Below are 22,197 nucleotides of genomic sequence, written 5' to 3' on the forward strand. Positions count from 1 at the left end.
ATAAGGCTATCCTAAGGAAAAAGTAACATGTAATATGGGTAGACTTGATGGGCCTTTTTGGTTCTTATCTATCGTCAAATTCTATGTTTCTATGTTACAGCTGGAGTTCCTGAGCTCCAGGCATCTGCCTGCATATGGAACTGGAGCACAATATGAAGGCAGATGCCAGATTGTTACAGTGACACTGTGCCAGTGGGAGGGAATCCAGGCGGTCCAGCAGTGGAAAGGGGTAGAGTGGGAAGTGTCTACACTAAAGCTTAAATTAACCTTACAAGCTACCTAATTAACCCCTTCACTGCTGGGAATAAAAGTAGTATGGTGCACAGCTGCAATTAGCAGCCTTTCAAATTACCAAAAAGCAATAGCAAAGCCATGCATGTCTGCTATTTCTGAACAAAGGGGTTCCCAGAGAAGCTTTTACAACCATTCGTGTCATGATAGCACAAGCAGTATGTAAATAAACCCAATGTTTGCGAAAAAGTTAATTTTTTTTTTTAATCGCATTTGGCGGTGAAATGGTGGCATGAAATATATGGGCCAAGGTCAATACCTTGGGTTGTCTAATATATATATATATATATATATATATATATATATATATATATATATATATATATATATATATATATATATATATATATATATATATATATATATATATATATATATATATATATATATATATATATATATATATATATATATATATATATATATATATATATATATATATATATATATATATATTTTTTTTTTTTTTTTTGACAGGTAAATAAAAAATGGCTATATTTCTATTTAAATTCTCCTGTATTTTACACAAATCATTCTCTGAAAGTCCCAAATTTGATAATAGAAGTAAATAGTATTTTATTTTTTAAAAATGGTATGATCTGTCCGAATCATGAAATAATTTTTTTTTTGAGATTCAGGTTCTTTTAAAACCCGATCAGCGATACTTACCCACATGACCTGTATAAACTATACAAAGACTTTCAAATGAGTACAAAGCGTGTCAAAATAAGTACGAATGTAAATATTGACTTAAATTATAAATTGGAATTTTATCACTTACCTCCAGAAACTGCACAAATCTGACGCCCTCTGGTTCACGGCATACACAGTCACGTCAGCACACTACCCACAATGCACCAACTCAAATAATGAAGATCATTCCATCAGGAAGTTACATTTCCACACAAAACACATCTATATATTATGTGAGTTACTTTATTTTCTGTTTTTACTTTATTTTTTTACGATTTGTTTTTGCTTTTTTTTTTTTTTTAATCTTGAAACAGAGAACAAACACTCTGGGAATAGGGAAAATAGACAGAGGTCAGGATAAAAATCATTACAACAGCACCTGGAATTGATAGGCCTGCCTAGGAGAAACACAGGCACTGCCACAACACCACAGGAAATAGCTACTGTCTGAAGCTGCCCAGACAGTCCATACTCCTTTGACGGGCGCTATAGGTCCAGGTCACAAAAGTCATCCAGTTCCTCATGGAACAAGTCCCACTCATCCTCTGAGTCTGTCAGATCTTCTTCTGTGCCTGCTGCCAACAGCATAAGCAACATCTCACCAAGTTCAAAGGTCACCATTTCATCTTCATCGTTATCAAAAGGATCACTGGAGTCTCGATCCTCAAAGTCCCAGAATCTGTTCCTACGTTGGGCCTGGGAAAGAGATTGAAAACAATTACCGCCTACATCTGAGTAAAAGCTATTTGGTCACAGTTTGATACCCCAGAATATTCAATTATTTGTCAACGCAAAGCAATCAGTATTTAATTCTCAGAGTGAGCACAATAAAAAAAAAAAAAAAAAAAAAAAAAAAGTTGTGAAATTACAAATAATTTTAATAAATCTCAACAAAAAGGCAAAAGTTTGCAGTTGATCCACTGCTGATCTGCAGGGATACTAAAAAGGTAAAATATGTCCTAAATATCTATAACAAAAAAGGAGATACTCTAGTGTACCGCAAATCTTAAAAAACTATTTGCTTTGTATTATTGAACCATAAGAAAATAAAATTTCCTTATATGTTTGACTATTATCGATCTTTTCAAAAGCAGCAAATCTTTGAAAAGAAACAGAACAAAATGATAAATAGAAAAACCTTTAAGTATAATATTAAAGGGATATTGTAGTGCAAATATTACTGCCGCTGCTTACTGATTAAAAGGTCTATTATAGTGAAAATAATTACATGCTCTAATTTGCTAGAGTGTAATTTGCTTCACAAAAGGGGACAGTTATTAGAAATAGCAGAGTTTGCCTCCTGAACCTGCCACCTATGCTGATCTTGTCAATACTGCAGTATTTGCTATAGAAAAAAGGTATGTGGTTTCAGTGGGGGTATTAGTGTCAAATTCATGCCTTCTTTAAAGGGACTCTACTATAAAAATTAGCTTTCACTTGTTCTAAATGACTTATATTTATGCAGAGAATTAAAATGTATGGGAAACTGTTTCTTCAGGTTTTATTTTAGTACTTAAAATAGCTGGTTTTGCTAATTAAACCCATCACCTGTTCTTAAAAGGGACACTGTACCCAACATTTTTCTTTTGTGATTCAAATTGAGCATGAAATTTTAAGCAACTTTCTAATTTACTCCTATTATCAAATTTTCTTCATTCTCTTGGTATCTTTATTTGAAATGCACGAATGTAAGTTTAGATGCCGGCGTATTTTTGGTGAACAAACTGGGTTGTCCTTGCTTATTGGTGGATAAATTCATCCACCAATAAAAAAGTGCTGTCCAGAGTACTGAAACCAAAAAAAGCTTAGATGCCCTCTTTTTCAAATAAAGATATCAAGAGAATGAAGAAAAATTGATAATAGGAGCAAATTAGAAAGTTGCTTAAAATTATATGCTCTTTCTGAATTACAGAAGAAAAAAATTTGGGTTCAGTGTCCCTTTAAGGAAATGCCCATAAAGGGCCGATCATGCAGGTAAAGCAGACCTTGTAATGTCAGCTCTGTCTAAACACACAGCCTAAGAGAAATGCAACTTATGGCTGGGGAAGGGGGTTCAAGGAACACAACCAGTTACTTTATTTTTAAATCTGGAGATAAACTGCTTGTCTGAAACAAGGACTAAAATGATGAAAACAAAAATAGTTCTTATTAATTCTGTAGGGAAAAGATCTAATCTTTATTGATGCCTACAATACGGTCACAAGTTTGTTTGAACTGCATCTTTAGGATATTCTACTTATACTTGTGACTGTAATAAAAGCAGTGACAAAAGGGTCATAGCCAACTTGTAACATATTAATGAAAAAGTGCATTTTAAAAAGCGTTTAGATATTTAAGATCTCCATTAACTAAAAATCTATGTATTTCTTGCCAGATTTGTAAAGTATTTCACAAAACACAGCAGTGCAAATTGTCCTCGGCAGCTACTGAGCAAGAATACAGCAGTATCAGATGTACACAAAAACTTTATTACTTGATTCATTTGAAATGTAAATTACACAGTAAAGTATTTCAAGTTTCCATTGAAGCTTTTTGCTATATCCATTGATTTTCAGAAGTCAGTTTATTAAAAGTTATGATTGGTTTTATGACAATTTAATTGAAGTGTTATCGCAAACTCTTACAAGAAGCATTTTTACAAAATCATTCTGCAAATGGGCTTCTATTCAAGATTGAAATGCACTACTAATTGAAATTGGACTTTTATAGCCTCTTAACCTTTATCTATACATTCATTTTTAAACCAGCTATATAAGAAGTCACGGCTCACAGGATTTGCCAATTGCTTCTCCTGTTTAAAAGTACATCACTGCAGAATAAACCTCACTGTATACAAATGTACAACAAAATAGCTCCCAATAGAGAGCTCTTAGAATTCTGAAGAAGATGAGATAGGAGTTTGTGGACGTGTTTTATATATGCAGCTATTCGCCTGTTCCTTTTGTAAAGATACATCTGTCTTTTGTAAGAGTTAATTTTGGCTTCTGCACACAAAGAACTCATGGTATTTTTTTTTTAATTGTTGAAGGCCATATACTGTGATTGTACCCAAGTTTAAAGAACAGTTTTTATAAACATTTTTACTTTACAAGCTTTGTAATTGATTTAATGCTGACAATATGTAAACAGCAGGTTATAAGAGGCAATTCTTACCCGGTATCTGCTGGACATTCCACCTTTTTGTCGAGGCTGTGGTTCTTCAATTCGGCCGTCTGGGTATGCGTGTTTATAAAAACAATTGCCACCAAACGGGCAGCTCCCACGGCCTTCATCAAAATACCTGCATGATTTGTTGCTAGAAGAGGAGACAAAATGTATAGGTTAAGCATTACAAGAATACTTTTGACCTGGCGGAATTAAACGTACATTTGAAGGTACATTAAAAATATGTTTTTTCTTTGTTTAGAAAGAGGTAATTTTAATATATACATAGACACCCCCCCCCCAACATACATACGGCACACCTCCAACATACATAGACACACACCCCCAACCACACCATACGCACAAAACATACAAGGTTTGACACTAAAGTAAAAGGAACACAAGTCAAAATTACACTTTCATGATTTAGAAAGCATGGTAAAAAATCCATTTTATGTCCATTATTAAACTGTACACACTTTATATACTCTGAAGCACTAGCTCCAGCTGAGCACATGCAAGAATTCAGTGTATACGAGCCCGATTGGCTGATGGCTGTCACAGGGGACAAAGAAATGGATGGAACTTTTGAAATTTGTCAAAAAATGACTGCTCATTTAAATGCAGAGTAAGTGTTACTGCATTTTCTTTTTATTTGGTGTTTGTTGACTATGCAATTCTCCTGTATATAATAACCCAGCTGGATACAGACTGTGCAATTCTCCTGTATATATAATATAACCCAGCTGGATACAGACTATGTAATTCTCCTGTATATAATAACCCAGCTGGATACAGACTATGCAATTCTCCTGTATATAATAACCCAGCTGGATACAGACTATGCAATTCTCCTGTATATATAATATAACCCAGCTGGATACAGACTATGCAATTCTCCTGTATATAATAACCCAGCTGGATACAAACTGTGCAATTCTCCTGTATATAATAACCCAGCTGGATACAGACTGTGCAAGTCTCCTGTATATAATAACCCAGCTGGATACAGACTGTGCAAGTCTCCTGTATATAATAACCCAGCTGGATACAGACTATGCAATTCTCCTGTATATATAATATAACCCAGCTGGATACAGACTATGCAATTCTCCTGTATATAATAACCCAGCTGGATACAGACTGTGCAATTCTCCTGTATATAATAACCCAGCTGGATACACACTGTGCAATTCTCCTGTATATAATAACCCAGCTGGATACAGACTGTGCAATTCTCCTGTATATAATAACCCAGCTGGATACAGACTGTGCAATTCTCCTGTATATAATAACCCAGCTGGATACAGACTGTGCAATTCTCCTGTATATAATAACCCAGCTGGATACAGACTGTGCAATTCTCCTGTATATAATAACCCAGCTGGATACAGACTATGCAATTCTTCTGTATATATAATATAACCCAGCTGGATACAGACTGTGCAATTCTCCTGTATATAATGACCCAGCTGGATACAGACTGTGCAATTCTCCTGTATATAATAACCCAGCTGGATACAGACTATGCAATTCTCCTGTATATAATAACCCAGCTGGATACAGACTGTGCAATTCTCCTGTATATATAATATAACCCAGCTGGATACAGACTATGCAATTCTCCTGTATATAATAACCCAGCTGGATACAGACTATGCAATTCTCCTGTATATAATAACCCAGCTGGATACAGACTATGCAATTCTCCTGTATATAATAACCCAGCTGGATACAGACTATGCAATTCTCCTGTATATAATAACCCAGCTGGATACAGACTATGCAATTCTCCTGTATATATAATATAACCCAGCTGGATACAGACTATGCAATTCTTCTGTATATTAATAACCCAGCTGGATACAGACTATGCAATTCTTCTGTATATTAATAACCCAGCTGGATACAGACTATGCAATTCTTCTGTATAAAATAACCCAGCTGGATACAGACTATGCAATTCTCCTGTATATAATAACCCAGCTGGATACAGACTATGCAATTCTCCTGTATATAATAACCCAGCTGGATACAGACTATGCAATTCTCCTGTATATAATAACCCAGATGGATACAGACTATGCAATTCTCCTGTATATAATAACCCAGCTGGATACAGACTGTGCAATTCTCCTGTATATAATAACCCAGCTGGATACAGACTGTGCAATTCTCCTGTATAAAATAACCCAGCTGGATACAGACTGTGCAATTCTCCTGTATATAATAACCCAGCTGGATACAGACTATGTAATTCTCCTGTATATAATAACCCAGCTGGATACAGACTATGCAATTCTCCTGTATATAATAACCCAGCTGGATACAGACTGTGCAATTCTCCTGTATATAATAACCCAGCTGGATACAGACTATGCAATTCTCCTGTATATAATAACCCAGCTGGATACAGACTGTGCAATTCTCCTGTATATAATAACCCAGCTGGATACAGACTATGCAATTCTCCTGTATATAATAACCCAGCTGGATACAGACTATGCAATTCTCCTGTATATAATAACCCAGCTGGATACAGACTATGTAATTCTCATGTATATAATAACCCAGCTGGATACAGACATGCATTTCCAGTTAGCTTCAATATCAACAGTGTTAATATATCCAACCCGAGCAAAAAACAACAAACCCAAAAAAACAGGTGTATAAAAATTACCCTTTCAAATGCAGGATAGAAAACTATCAAAATATCAGACTGAGCATCCAGCCAGACATACCTCATAGCCTCCTTGTACTTCTGAATAAGTTTGTGCTTTTCTTCCTTCTCTTCCACCCAGTACTCACTTGGAATGACAAAGTTTGATGTGATACGACACTCTGGACAGGATCTTAAAAATACAGGATTTTTTTTTATATGTATACACACAAATATATCCACACATACATATACACACACAATTAATTTTAAATTTATTTTTTTCACAAAGATACGTACATTTTGTGTTACTATATAGCCCACAGAATATGATCAACTCTCTACTCTAATTATTATCTACATTGTTCTCAAACACCCACTAGGATCACTATCTTCTGACATCCCTAGATAATGTTACATTTCTGCTTGACCTGTTTGGATCACAGTCAAAAAGTGTTTGGAGTATTACCATTTTTTTTTTTTAAATAAAATAAATAAAAATGCATTATAAAAACCGGAACAGAAATAGGAGTTACCAATCTTACATAAGTAGATCCAAAGTTCTAATATTTAAAAATTACAGGCAGAGGGTAATCCCAAAACGGCATTTTTTTTTGTGGCGTTTACATTTTATTCAAAAGCAATAAACAGTTAAAAATAGAAATAAGCTAAAATGTCATATACTACTGTCTGTGTACTCTCCATGTTTTACTGGGATAAAAATCTTACTTTATTATCTTGCTTTCGAAATGCTTGGCACTTCTCCACTTGCGGATGCATTTCAGGCAATAGGCATGGTTGCAATTGGACAGAATCCCAAAACGTCGCTCGCTTGGGTTTACCTTCTCATAAACCACCTCCATACAGACCCCGCAAACTATGTCTTTGCTGCGTTGAATGGCAAAAGAGAGCTCCATATCCTTTTCATGAGCCTCAATGCAAGACTAGACATGAGGAGACAGAGTAAGGCACATAACAGAATATGCACAGATACAGGAAAGAACAAATTGTTTCTCAAGACGACACTATTACGGTTTGCACTTAAACTGTCAGTTGAATTTCTGGTAATATTTCTTACTTTGACTTTAAAAGGTTATACCAACATTAAAGTGCACAACTTTAAACTAAAAGTAGTAATGCAAGTACCTTTGGAGTATAGGCTTTGGTTTCTGTTTTTTTAAATCTATATTCAGTTCACTTTAAATTGTTCCAGTAATCAAAAAGCTGGTTCATACCTAATAATCTCAGTAGGACTAAATAGTTCATTTTAAATTGTATTTCTTTTGTAGGAAGAAAAAAAAAAAGAAAAAAGTGCGTGTGGGGGAATGCAAGATTACACAAGCTGTAAATGCATTTTCTTGAATGAGAAATGACAATGATAATGTGGAATTAGAGAGTTTTCGCTTCATTATAATAATAATTCAAAAATAAAAAAAACATTTTAAAATATAAACACCACATTAAATATAATAAAAACTTATTTTGTATAAAATCAATACTCACAGGAACATCAGAAGATCAAAACATTTTAATGATGTTTCAGGAACTTAATCATCTTCCTTGTATATAATTTATGTTACACGATTTTATATTAGATTAGGATTGTGTCCATGAGATAATAGTACTTGTTAGTATTAGCTGAAAGTAAAGTTCATTTGATAAGGTGATATTTAAAAAAAAAAAAAAAAAAATGTACTAAAACAAAGTATTGTAATCCCAGATTCAATGTTGCCTTCTTTTTTCGAAGAGACAATTGTGATGTGTTAATAAAAATTTAGATATAAAGTGAACTCTGGCCACGACTAAATCCAATTTAATGTTAGATTTTAAAATATTTTACTGTTTTCCCATTTGTGATATTGTGAGCATCCACCAACTGCTTGAATTTAAGATCATTTAAAGGGACATTGTAGTCACATTTTTTGTTTTATTTAATTAAAAAAAAAAAAAAGGTGGAATTTTAAACTGTATTTCAGGTTTTGGCTTTAAGAAAAGCTCATGTTCTTGGTATGAATAAAATGTGTATGCCATGATAGCAGAGGTGTGTCCCTTGCCACCAGTAAACACGAGGCAGTTGTCCTTATCAGCCAATGAGAATTATAAAGTAGAAAACCAATACAATAATATTAAATACAACTTTAATGAAGAAAAAAAGTTTGAGTGCAATGTCCTTTTTTAATAAAACTTGGGATCCCTTAATCTATTTAAAAAAATAAATAAAATATTATACATATATATCCATCTCCCACACACCACACTAGAAATGTCACTTAGGATTAAAGAGCTACAATGCACCAGTCTAGAACTTTCTATAGGATTCCCACTGTGCGCAGAATGTTCCCTTTCTATGCTACTCACTCCTGTCCATGGATCCAATGAATGTATTTGGAGCGCTTACCTAAACTCAAGAATTTCTGTTTTACATAGTATTAAATTGATGAAATTGCTCATTTAGATTTATTCTGGCAATTGAAACCACCACCATGACAACAACAGTACCAAATTATAGTTTGTAATGTATAGAGAGAAGAGAAGCAGGTCTGATCTTTCCGTGGGTTAAGCCCATTTGAACAGGCATGATAGAGAACAATAGGCGGTTGCCTTAATGAGCAAAACACTGCTATTTCAAATACCAAAATAAACCAAATCTACACAACTTCACACTAAATTTTTTATATGTATAAATAGGACTTGGTTTGATGAACAGCTTGCAGGACTTTACTTTTAACAGACTACGGATGCAAGTTTGGGACTGTAAACTTCCTCTACATATGCATTACTGTATTGTGTGGTGATGGATATTACCATTACAACTGATGTGTTCGTACAAAGCTTCCATTACCTAGCTATAAAAAAAAAAATTAAGGGACATTAAACCCCTATAAAAAGGTTTTTATAATAATATATAATATATATCTATATATCTATATCCCACTTCCTCCTGAGAAACTAAGTGCATATTGCATTCATAAATATACAGCAGTGTACCCGACTGCTACACTGACACTTTATACCAGTGTATGAGCTCGTAATGGAAACCAGTACATATATTCAATAGTTTTCATAGGGTGTTTTTCTGCACTGCAACTGACTTGCAAATTTATCCCACAAAATAGCACTGTGAAAAGATTTTAAAATGAATGAATATGGCTGTTTTGCAAATCACTGCTTAACTTAATGAATATATAAAAAGATTAACTTAAATATAAACAGGGAATAGCCCATCAATCAACATAGTTAACAGAAGGAAGCCAAGCAGTTAACTATGAAGAATACTAAATTTTTGTATCATATCAAGTAATCAAATATTCTTAATTATTTAAATTTACAAAAACCACAGAAACACATTCAAGTGGATAAATACCAAATTATGTTTTATTAATTACATTTTTATACATGGTCTTACATAGTCATCTATTATCGTTCCATTAATAAGCAGATGCTCAGATTTACCATTGAAATTAAATTTGAGGAGAACTGAACTGGTAATCAATGAGAAACATAAGCTGACCAGCTAAGATAATTTGGCACTTTCCTTCTGCATAATTTAAATTGTAAGCATTAAAATAATCTAGAAAACAATTACTCTTCTCTCTGTATATATCTCTATTCCATGCCAACACACATGGCCATTATAATAAGAAATTCAATCAAGGTATACATTAAATCAATTCAATGTTCAGATAGAGCACAACTGCAAAAAAAAGCATAGCTACAGTTAACCAAATATAATGATGGATGAAAATGATTTTATAGTGCATTAAAACTGAACAAAGTCGTTAAAGAAACATTCTTTTGTTGCATATGAAATGATACTAAAAAGTAATTTGTTTTAAACAAAGGCTCCAACGATTAATAAACCTTTTTATTTTGTGTTTGGGGGGGCGTGTCCCTGTCGAACAAAACCAATTATGCTTAAATATTAGATCAAACTATTTAATATCATGCATAAAAAGAGCAAGAGCAGAACTATTTAAAGAAAATAAAAATAATGTTCTGGCTGATATGGACAACTCTCACAAAAACCTTCCAAATGTTTGAACAAAAAGGATTTCCATATATTGGCTCAGTTACCTAAGCAGCAGACAATGTGGATAACCTTTATGGCAGAGACAGAAATCCAAAGCATAGAAACCTGAACCCCACACTTTTTTTTTTAAGGGGTATTAAACACTAAATAAAGGCTAGATAGAATGATACATTTAAAGTAAAGATTAGTCTGAGAACAACATGTAGATGTATTTTTATTAGCTGTTTAAATAGTGACAAAATAAGTGTAAAGTTTTAGTGTCCATAGAACAATAGGAGCTGCCATGTTGTAACTTAGTTTAACTTATCTGCAGTGGCCAATTAGAGACAGTTATAAATAAGTCACTAGAGTGTGCAGCCAATGGCTGTGTGGAATATAACAGTGTTCTGCACTTCCATTTCTAACAGGAACCGAAAAGCTCAATATTTCAGAATGGAATTACAGGGAAAGGGAACAAAATAATGAAAGCATATTGAAAAGGTTTTTTTTACATATACGATTTATCATTTTATTATCTCAAAATGTTTAATGTCCCTTTAAGAGGCTGTAAGCCATGGCAAACTTATGGCAAGATTAATGTCAGTACACCTTAGTATAGGTCTTGACAAATTTGTTCAAAATCTAGGCGCAAGGTACTTTTGGTCATCCCAATAAAATATGTATTTATCACAACGTAGGCTAAACAATGAGTTATATATATCTCATGCACACACATACATTATAATAGTACCCAATAAAAGTTGGATTTGTATTTCCAGGATCCAGCTGCACAAAGTTTAGGTGTGGCTGTTGGCAGGGGAAGTAGGGGACAACCATGGGTGTTCTAGGGGCTCTAAACCAGAGTGGTGTAAGGGCATAATTTTAAGTTGGTTTGTAAAGCACTGAAAGAAAAAAAAACAAAAAACAGGAACGTAGTAAAATACAAGGGTGAACAGAATAAAGATTCAGGGGAAAAAAACAAACAAACAAAAAAAAACCACACAACATACTGCATTTGGAAGCTAATAAAGAAGCTTAAACAGAATTTAAACCTGCAGTGCTTTAAAAACAAACATACAAACTGTAACCTTCAACAGTAGTGTTTAATATTGTTCCAATTCACTACCTTCTATTAAAGAGACACTTCAGTAAAAAATAACTCAGAGCATGCAGTTTTCAGAGAATTTCCAAATTTCTTTCATTGTAAAATTGTGCACACATTTTATATTCACACTCAGGTTTAAGGTCTTATTGAACATGTGCAAGAGTTGTGATTGGCGGATGGCTCTCACATAATACCTTACATTTTACGATTTAAAATTTGCCAAAAGTGATATTGCATTTATTATGCACTTGTTGATTATGCAGTTCTACTGTATTTAATGGCCCTTTAAGAGAAAACAGAGGACAATTTAAACCCTGATGATACAACCTCCGGTAATAATTGTGGATAAAGAATTACTTTGGCCAGATGAAAGCCAAAGACGAAGAAATAGGACAGGGCCTACAGCAAAACTACTTGGGTCTAGCTGAGGTAATATCCTAAAGGAAGACAAACCGACATATGGACATAAAGTCTAAGGAATGTCAACGGTCATTTTCACCAGAACCGGGAACTAGAGATGCATAATCCAGAAATGCAGAAGCAGAATTGCAACTTATGTTCTGTCCAGCTTAATCAGAAGGAAAGGCAGCAGAAAACATCACTGCAAGGTGAAGGTGTCTATGTATGAATCAAGCAACTCTCAATATCTATAATGCATATAAATGTCAAGCTCACCCCAAACCAAACAAGATAAAAAGAGAATGAAACAAAAAGCTGGGAGTTGCACCAATAGTTTACTATCAAACATATAAAACAAAAGAACCAATCATAAAGACAGTGTGTATGCACTTAAAATAATATGATTCAAATGTAAAGTACGTATCATAGCATGCAGGTTCACAAAATACTGCCAAGGCCATTCTTGACTACTGAAACCACTCAGGGTATAGTTCATCAGAACTTACAAATATAAAACAAAGTTACTGTATCAAATTACAGCTAGTGACTCAACACTGCCACATTACGCCTCTGATGCGTACGGACCTTTAAAAGAAGCACCTGTGAAATTGTAATACCCCCAAAAGGTATATGGTGTTTGGTCTTTCTATAACTCACAAGGTCCAGCTGACATATGGACTGCACATCGTGTATTGAGGAATTGATGCACTGTCCAATTCCAGCTGCCACACTAGCCAACTCCGTTCCGTCTCAGCTTCAGTCCGTAATGCAGCAATCAATGCATTTCTGCTGTCAAGCAGCCTTTTAAAATGCTGCATTGATAGGCCGTTGCCTATAAAATGATTATATATATTTTTTATTAACTCACTCAATTACAGATGAAAAGTTCTACTTTCAGGAATGATCCCTGGAAGCTAAACCACTAATGTGTAGGAGATGTATTCATCTCTAATACACAATTCATTTGGCTTCCTGCATCAACATGATTTCAGGTCCATCTTGAAGTTTGATGTAGGACACTGCTCACCATACTCTACATGTGATGTCGAAAATAAACATTTTTCTTGCCGTCCTTTTCTACCGGTGTCTGTGTTCAAATAAACCCATTGAGGGGGTCTACGAGTCAGCTAGGTTTTCAGCAACAGATCAGGTTGAAAACAGAAGAGGGAAGAAAACTGTGGCTAAGAGTCCCCCCCTCTCTTTATATCTATAGTATGAATTTCACAGGAAAAATTTGATTACAGATCTGATAATTTGTGTCAGGAAGTGTGTATCAAAAAGCTTAGAATATAAACCCCATCCAGTGCCATCTATTGGCCACTGGAGGGACAAAAAGGCACAGTATAAAATTGGCAGTTTCCAAGGCACATTCATGTAAACAATGTTGAGCAGTGACTGTTACATAAACATACGCATATTTTAGACTGACTGTATTATTCCTCAAGGCTGACTGATTACTGTAAACAGTGATTCTGTCACAGCTATGTTTAATGGCCAATGGTCTAGCACAGGCAACTAGAAACAGTCTGCAATAGAACTTTGTTTAGCACCGTTGAGTCCCTGAAAGGCTTTAGAATAGCGAAACAGTAAAAAAAGAATAGTGAAGTATCGCCAGCAGTGCAGTAGGGCTGCACGATTAATCACATATGCGATTTAAAACCGCAATTAACTGCCGCGATTTAAAAACCACGAGAGTTCGCGATTTTTTGCTAAAAATAAATAAATCCTCAGATGTGGCTATACTGCATTGATTTGTATGTGATTTCTTGCAAATCAGCTCCATCTATTGGTTGCTTTTAGCACACATTTGTAACATGGCTGTTTTACTTTCACTTTCAGTTTGTGATCTCAATCTATAGAAGTCTAAAAGCAGAGCCCATGCAGGAGAATGAAGAGGAGGGAAACCCACTTACTTATATTTCCCCCTAGGGACGTCTGCAGTCTGAAACTTAGGGTATGTAATCATTATGGAACCTCCCACACAATCTCCTGCTCTCTGAGAAATGGCTCAAATACATAGATGCAGTTAACCCCACGGTTGCCAAAAGGCTAAAACTGCAGTCCCCTCTGCTAGCTAGCTGCTAGGTTAACTGCATCTACAATGTATTTGATATCAACAGGGCACAGCATTTCTGAAAGGAGCATCCCCCACCCCTGCTGCTATATGCCTGTATTGGATTCCTGCACAGGAGCAGGACTCCTTATCAGTCAATATAAAATATATATATATATATATATACACACACACACATACATATACACACACACACACACGTGGTTTGTATTTTTATGCTCCCAAAGTGTATTGAACATTGAGAAACATGTACATTAAAATTCTGGAGTCTTAAATAAAAATTATATTAAAAAAATAAAGGTGTCATTTATAAGAAATTCGCGATTAAATAGCAATCACAATTTTTTGTGCGCCCATATCTCCCAGCCCTACAGTGCAGTATCCGTGGCTACTGACAAGTCTGGTGGAGACTATTAGACAACCTTTTTATTGCTACCTATTTAGCAGTAATAAAGGCTACCCCATATGCACCTAACAGAGGCTGTCCTACTCCCGCTGATAAGCTTGACTGAAGGCTGCAGATTTGCCACTATTTTATTCTTCTTTGAATGGCACCTCTGGATACAAAACCACTGGAGAAACAAGATGGCATGGACTGCTAAAAAGAACAATGGGACTGTGAGATTGTGTTTCTATAATTTAGGGCAAGAAACATACTCCAACTGGCAATATAAGGACTGGGCTAGGGGCTGTCCAAACAGCATGCTGCTAAAATGAGCTTTCCTGGTGATATGCACCTCCTTTGTGCTTGTACAGACAACACATCATACATACATACTTATTGTGCCCAATGTCTGATAGGTCACATGACCAACACTCAGTCATAAAGCCAGGCTATTGACCAACAAAGGCAGTAAGCAAAACAATTATACAGAGTAACCTCTAAGTCAAGGGAAAAAAATTAAAAAGAAAGGGGGAGGGGTCTTCTAGAGGGTTTTTGAGTTGGTTTGTTATCCCCACTTAAATAACTTCTCATTGGCAAGAGCTACCTGGGTGAACCAAGATATTAGCTTTACACAAAATTCTAATGTTTTAAAATACCCTCTTATTACAAGCCAAGAAAACAAAACCACTAATGTCCCTTGTAGGGTTTTCATGTGAGAAATAAAACTTCTCACTGGGCCTTTTAATTGGACATTAATAGGAGTCTTGCACAGTACAATGTAACATGTATAGACACCCGCGATCAGCTTTGGCTTCAGGAAGTAAGTTATACAGGGATATGACTAGAAAGGTTAGCTGAAAGGATTAGACTGACTTTATACAGCAGATTATGAGCTATACACAAATATTTCAGGTAGAAATTATTTAGTTGTCAGAAAAGTGCTGCATGCATTAAAGGGGTCCTTAAACTTTATTATTTAGTGCATTGCAGAAAGCAATTACAATTTCTCACATGCCGCTCTTCCAAATGTGTTCCTAAACTTTTTGTCAACGTGTATTTTACACCTCCTCCGAAGCCTGATACACTGTCTTGCTACAGGCACCATTTTCTTTTTATAGGTGTGAAACAGGCAAGTGGTAGAGCCAATCAGATGTGATACAGCACTAGCCAATAGACTGTAGAGCAGAGCAGCAAGAGAAAACTGCTCCCCAAGCACGGTGCACAGAGATCGCTCTATAGGCTACAGTCTATGGGGTAGGCAGCAAAGCATCTGAATGAAACAAGCAGGCGGTAAAGCTATTCATTTAATGGTTCCCTTTAAAGACGAAATGATGTAGACAACAGGGAGTGGCTCCAGGATAACAGCTTTGTCTGGTTATTTTTACATGTTTCATATGTGCTGGATGATGAAAGCCATTTTGTTTTACTAGCAGAATTATATATTTGATAACCTAAGCTCTCCACTCTCGAGCAGTAATATGCGCCATCTCTGAATCAAGGGGTTGTTTCCTAGGAAGCTCTAGGTCCCACTTACTTTTATGTGCTGGGACCTCTGAGAGGTGTCCACAGGATGGAGCACCTGCAGCCCACACATGTCACAAGGGTCACCGTGCAGGTAAACGCAGTTTTGTCCATATCGGCACTCTCCAACAGCGGCATACGGACAAAGTTGTTTCTTGAGCTTGGGGTCAGCAGGTTGTTCTTCGCATTCTACTTGATTTTCAGTTCCCTGAGTGACAGGTTCTGGGCCAGATTGTGCTGCAAGAAAAGCGACATGTCACCATCTCTGCTATGTGAGGGGGGGGGACACAAAAGAAAGAAAGAAGTTCACACAAAATATTAAGATGTAAAATAATTAAAAAATAAACTAAATTACAATTTCAAGTGCGTCAAACTATACACACGAAAGACTTTAAACACCTTATTTTGTATAAAAATTGTGCTTTGTCCCACGCTCACAACTGAAGCCAAAGAAGTCTGGTTTGTTAGAGCATACAATTCTTACACTAAATTCCATTCCTACTAGCAGCTACAAATGTACCCCCTATCCTCAATAGCTTTGTTGCCTCTGCAAGACACATTTACTATTTTGCTGCTTTTCAGAAATTTAGCCTGGACATCCTGTAGGACCTAGGACCCTGCAACCTGCTACTCAACAAGGTCTACAGTGGGGCAAAAAAGTATTTAGTCAGCCACCAATTGTGCAAGTTCTCCCACTTAAGAAGATGAGAGGTCTGCAATTTTCATCATAGGTATACCTCAACTATGAGAGACAAAATGTGGAAACAAATCCAGACACTCACATTGTCTGATTTGGAAAGAATTTATTTGCAAATTATGGTGGAAAATAAGTATTTGGTCAATATGAAAAGTTCATCTCAATACTTTGTTATATATCCTTTGTTGGCAATGACATAAGTCAAACGTTTTCTGTAAGTCTTCACAAGGTTGTCACACACTGTTGCTGGTATGTTGGCCCATTCCTGCATGCAGATCTCCTCTAGAGCAGTGATGTTATGGGGCTATCGCTGGACAACACAGACTTTCAACTCCCTCCAAAGGTTTTCTATGGGGTTGAGATCTGGAGACTGGCTAGGCAACCCCAGGACCTTGAAATGCTTCTTACGAAGCCACTCCTTCGTTGCCTGGGTGGTGTGTTTGGGATCATTGTCATGCTGAAAGACCCAGCCACGTTTCATCTTCAATGCCCTTGCTGATGGGAGGTTTACACCAGTGTTAATTTTGACAGCAAATTTCAATTTAGTCTTAGTTTTAGTCTTTTGACTAAAATGCCATTTTAGTTTTAGTCGTATTTTAGTCATCTGAATTAATTTAGTTTTAGTCTAGTTTTAGTCGATTGAATCTCCAGTAGATTTTAGTCGACTAAATCTCCAGTAGATTTTAGTCAACTAAAATCTAAGGGGTTTAGTTAAAGTGTAATGCATTATTTTAGCATTTCTCTATCATTTGCAAACTGATTACATACTCCAGGAGTAAACATAACACCTGTTAATATTTATGGTATTAAGGTTTAAACATGCAATACAGACACAGATTTAACCGTTTTGATATGTAACATCTTTATTAAACATAAATTAAATAAAACCAAGTTTCATAAACAAACAGAAGTGCAACTTTAAAATATAAAAAAAAAAAAACTGTAAACTGTATTGACTGTATTGAACATATTGCCCAATATAAAAACTATAACAGTTCTCTGTTAATAATTAAAACAAGTATCAAGTAACTCAACACAACAAAAAGTTTCTGCAGCTAGCACAGGCACAGCATAACTTAAACCCATATTTGTGGGTTATTCTTATTTCTATAGGAAGAATCAATTGATTGTTCACAGATTCGAAAAAGGTTCGGCAACGATATTAGCACTGTTTAAAAACTTCAAAACTAATTATATACTCCTGGAGTAAAGGTTTATTAACCTGTTTTTATTTATGGTATTAAGGTTTGAACATGCAATACAGATTTAACTGTTGTGGTATATAACATCTCTTTATTTATCTTAAAATTTAATAAAATTAAGTTTCGTAAATTTTACAAAAGAGCAGTACTTGGATATGGATTGATTATAACAACTTGCATAAAATGTTTTTGTCAGCAAATTTTGATTTAGTTTTAGTCATAGTCTTTTGACTAAAATGTCATTTTGATTTAGTTTTAGTCATAGTTTTTTGACTAAAATGTCATTTTAGTTTTAGTCGTATTTTAGTCATCAGAATTTCTTTAGTTTTATAGTCATTTTAGTCTAGTTTTAGTCGACGAAATTAACACTGGTTTACACTCAAAATCTCACGATACATGGCCCCATTCATTATTTCATGTACACGGATCAGTCGTCCTGTTCCCTTTGCAGAGAAACATCCCCAAAGCATGATGTTGCCACCCCCATGCTTCACAGTAGGTATGGAGTTCTTTGGTTGCAACTCAGCATTCTCTCTCCTCCAAACACGACGAGTTGCGTTTCTACTTTGGTTTCATCTGACCATATGACATTCTCCCAATCCGCTTCTGGATCATCCAAATGCTCTCTAGCATACTTCAGACGGGCCCGGACATGTACTGGTTTAAGTAGGGGGACACGTCTGGCACTGCAGGATCCGAGTCCCTGGCGGCGTAGTGTGTTACTGATGGTAGCCTTTGTTACGTTGGTCCCAGCTCTCTGCAGGTCATTAACTAGGTCCCCCCGTGTGGTTCTGGGATGTTTGCTCACCGTTCTTGTGATCATTTTGACCCCACGGGGTGAGATCGTGTCGAGCCCCAGATTATCAGTGGTCTTGTATGTCTTCCATTTTCTAATTATTGCTCCCACAGTTGATTTTTCCAAACCAAGCTGCTTGCCTATTGCAGATTCAGTGTTCCCAGCCTGGTGCAGGTCTACAATTTTATTTCTGGTGTCCTTCGACAGCTCTTTGGTCTTCACCATAGTGGAGTTTGGAGTGTGACTGTTTGAGGTTGTGGACAGGTGTCTCTTATACTGATAACAAGTTCAAACAGGTGCCATTAATACAGGTAATGAGTGGAGGACAGAGGAGCCTCTTAAAGAAGAAGATACAGGTCTGCGAAAGCCAGAAATCTTGCGTGTTTGTAGGTGATCAAATACTTATTTTCCACCATAATATGCAAATAAATTCTTTCCAAATCAGACAATGTGATTGTCTGGATTTGTTTACACATTTTGTCTCTCATAGTTGAGGTATACCTATGATGAAAATTACAGGCCTCTCTCATCTTCTTAAGTGGGAGAACTTGCACAATTGGTGGCTGACTAAATACTTTTTTGCCCCACTGTATATATCAGAGCAGAAGTTAAATTTATATTTGTCCGTAACTGGTCACTGCAGAGGAGATAAAAATACTCTAAACACTTTAAAAAGAAACATCAAAACCAATGTGCACATTTACTGGAAAACACAAATGCTGCTAACAAAATAAGAGGCCGAGACAGTGAAAGACTGGATTAAAAGGAACTATTGTCAAATTTTGTTTGTTCCCTTGGGATCTTTTGTTGAAAAGAAGTGAGGTAAGCTGAAGCATATGCACGTGTCTGCAGCACAAAATGGCAGCAGTTTTGCAAGAATGTTATCTATTTGCAAGAGCACTATATGGCAGCACTATTTCCTGCTATATAGTGCTCCAGATGCCTACCTAGGTATCTCGTCAACACAGAATATCATGGGAACTAAGCAAATTGGAAACTTTTTTTTTTTTTACAACCACAAAAGAAGCTTTTGCGATTCACGTACCTTTAAACAAATGAATTAGCTTTCCCATGAAAAACTATTTTACGAGTAAGCCTACTTAGGTTTAGCTTTCAGCTAAGAATACCAAGAGAACAAAGCAATTTGATGCTAAAAGTACATTGGAGAGTTTAAAATAACATGCCCTATCTGAATCATGAAAGTTTAATTTGGACTTTACTGTCCCTTTGAGACATTATTGCACAGGAATTTTCATTTAAAGGCACAGTATTTTGACACCTCCATTTATCATACTGTAATTTTTATTTACAGAGAGCAAACCTATATAAATAATAATTTTGGGGGCGGAGCAGACTATCAAACTGAGCAGGCGTGCGAGAGTTTAGCTCCTGCAGTAAAACTTTTAATAAGAGGTTTGCAATAAAAAAAAAAAAAAAAAAAAAAAAAAAAAAGGGACTTCTGAAAATGAAAAACGGTTTTGACCATAACCTGAAGTCTGCTGAAAGCATTGGCTGATCAATTTTCAGACATCCGTGACACAGAGGACCGGCCATTACAACTATAGCTCGGGGCCCACAGAATCGATGGAGCAGAGGTTCCAGATGCAGAGTTAGCTAAAGGGCGGACAACTGACTCCGGATCAGAGGGGTATTGAGCTTACTCACCGCAGCATAGGGCGATCGGCAGAACCAGCTGGTTTGGAGAGAGAAGTGGTACAGGAGATTGGGAGGCGGGGAGACGCCGATTACCACGGGAGTCAAGCTCCCTAAGAAACAGAGGGAAAGCCAACACCTTGGATGCGATCTTACCCCTCATTGCCTCTGTGACATCCGGGGGACCGGGCCCTGCTGTGTGAAATGGCCCTGAGGTGCAGAGCACAAGCGCCAAGAACCGAGAGAGCTGCGGAGTGGGGGGGGAGGAGTCCGCCATCTTTCTTCCAAAAAGAAAGTGCGCAACAACTGCCTCACACGCATACGAAAGCAGTAGATTGCTTTAAGCACAAAGAGGATCACTAGGCATAATATTCAATAAGAAACAATAGAGGCTAATTTCACCAGCTACTAAAGCTCATCCTCCGAAGTATGCCCCATCCGAATACAAGTCTAAAAATAAAGTGAGACCCTACCACACACCTTTCCAAACGTTTTAACAACAGCTATTAAGACCTTGCATTGGTCATAGTGACTGCGCTTTAAAAAAAACATTGAAATAACAGATTAAATTGGACTAATCAGGGGACCAAATAATAAAGAGACTACCTGAAACCTGTTCTGAAACAGATATGGCTGCACCTCTTCTCCCGACTTGCAAAGGCCGGATGTCAGATACAGAAGTCTTACTATGCAATATATATGGGCCAAATGAAAATAAAAGCACAATTTCTTTAAATGTATCGAACAACTATTGACACAGCGGTCACAGTCCAAAATTATTTGGAGGGAGACTTCAATATTACTATGACCCCAATAACTCAGACTCCCAACAAACCACTAACTAATAAAAATCTCCGACATAATAGGCTGATAAAATCAATACAAGACTCTTTAATGCCTCACTCCCTGATTGACACATGGTTCGCATTAAACGAGGCAACTACAGACACTACATTCTATTCCGCTGCATATAAATCTTATGTGCGGTTGGGTCAAATTCTCCAACCCTTACTCTAGAATTCAGGCGTGTGTTTGGTCAGATCACTCTATTCTCACTCTCAACCTAGACTGATTGGAAATATATGTTTACAACACTACAGAAAATGGGTTTTTACTGTTCATTTATAATAGCCTTACAAGCGATCTACTCATTCCCCAGGGCTCAAGTGGCCTCAGCGAGTTACAAATCCAAAGTTTTCCCCATACTGAATGGTACGAGGCAGGGTTGCCCTCTCTCCCCACTCCTGTTTGCCCTTTGTATCGAACCACTAGCGGCTAGGATTAGAACGCACCCTGATGTTACGGGGGTCAAAGTGGTGAACTCTGAATACAAACTCGCGCTTTTCGCAGATGACATAATGCCAACTATAACTAAACCGCTTATATCTCTCCCTAATCTATATGGGGTCCTAGATACTTTTTCGAGAATCTCGGGATACAAGGTTAATGCCAATAAGTGCAAAGTCCTGCCCATAACGATCCCTCATCACACCCAGAAATTGCTAGAACTAAATTTTGATTTTAAATGGATGAAACACACAATACCTGGGAATTCATCTGCCAACACAA

The 22,197-nt window shown here is 36.3% G+C and overlaps 1 protein-coding gene across 1 annotated transcript in view; it reads right to left on the minus strand.

Annotated features, from left to right (window-relative positions):
- Positions 1-1,211: 1,211 nt before the first annotated feature.
- MKRN1 (makorin ring finger protein 1) overlaps positions 1,212-22,197 on the minus strand; it is a 36,523-nt gene continuing 15,537 nt past the window's right edge. Inside the window, exons 4-8 of the mRNA XM_053719034.1 lie at positions 16,294-16,517; positions 7,517-7,731; positions 6,870-6,980; positions 4,138-4,279; positions 1,212-1,680 (exon numbers count right to left, since the gene is read on the minus strand). Of these exons, the coding sequence (XP_053575009.1) occupies positions 1,471-1,680; positions 4,138-4,279; positions 6,870-6,980; positions 7,517-7,731; positions 16,294-16,517 (902 nt within the window). The 3' untranslated portion in view covers positions 1,212-1,470. The remainder of the gene's footprint in view (positions 1,681-4,137; positions 4,280-6,869; positions 6,981-7,516; positions 7,732-16,293; positions 16,518-22,197) is intronic.

This window comes from Bombina bombina, chromosome 6 (genome assembly GCF_027579735.1).
Source record: "Bombina bombina isolate aBomBom1 chromosome 6, aBomBom1.pri, whole genome shotgun sequence".
Lineage (NCBI taxonomy): Eukaryota > Metazoa > Chordata > Amphibia > Anura > Bombinatoridae > Bombina > Bombina bombina.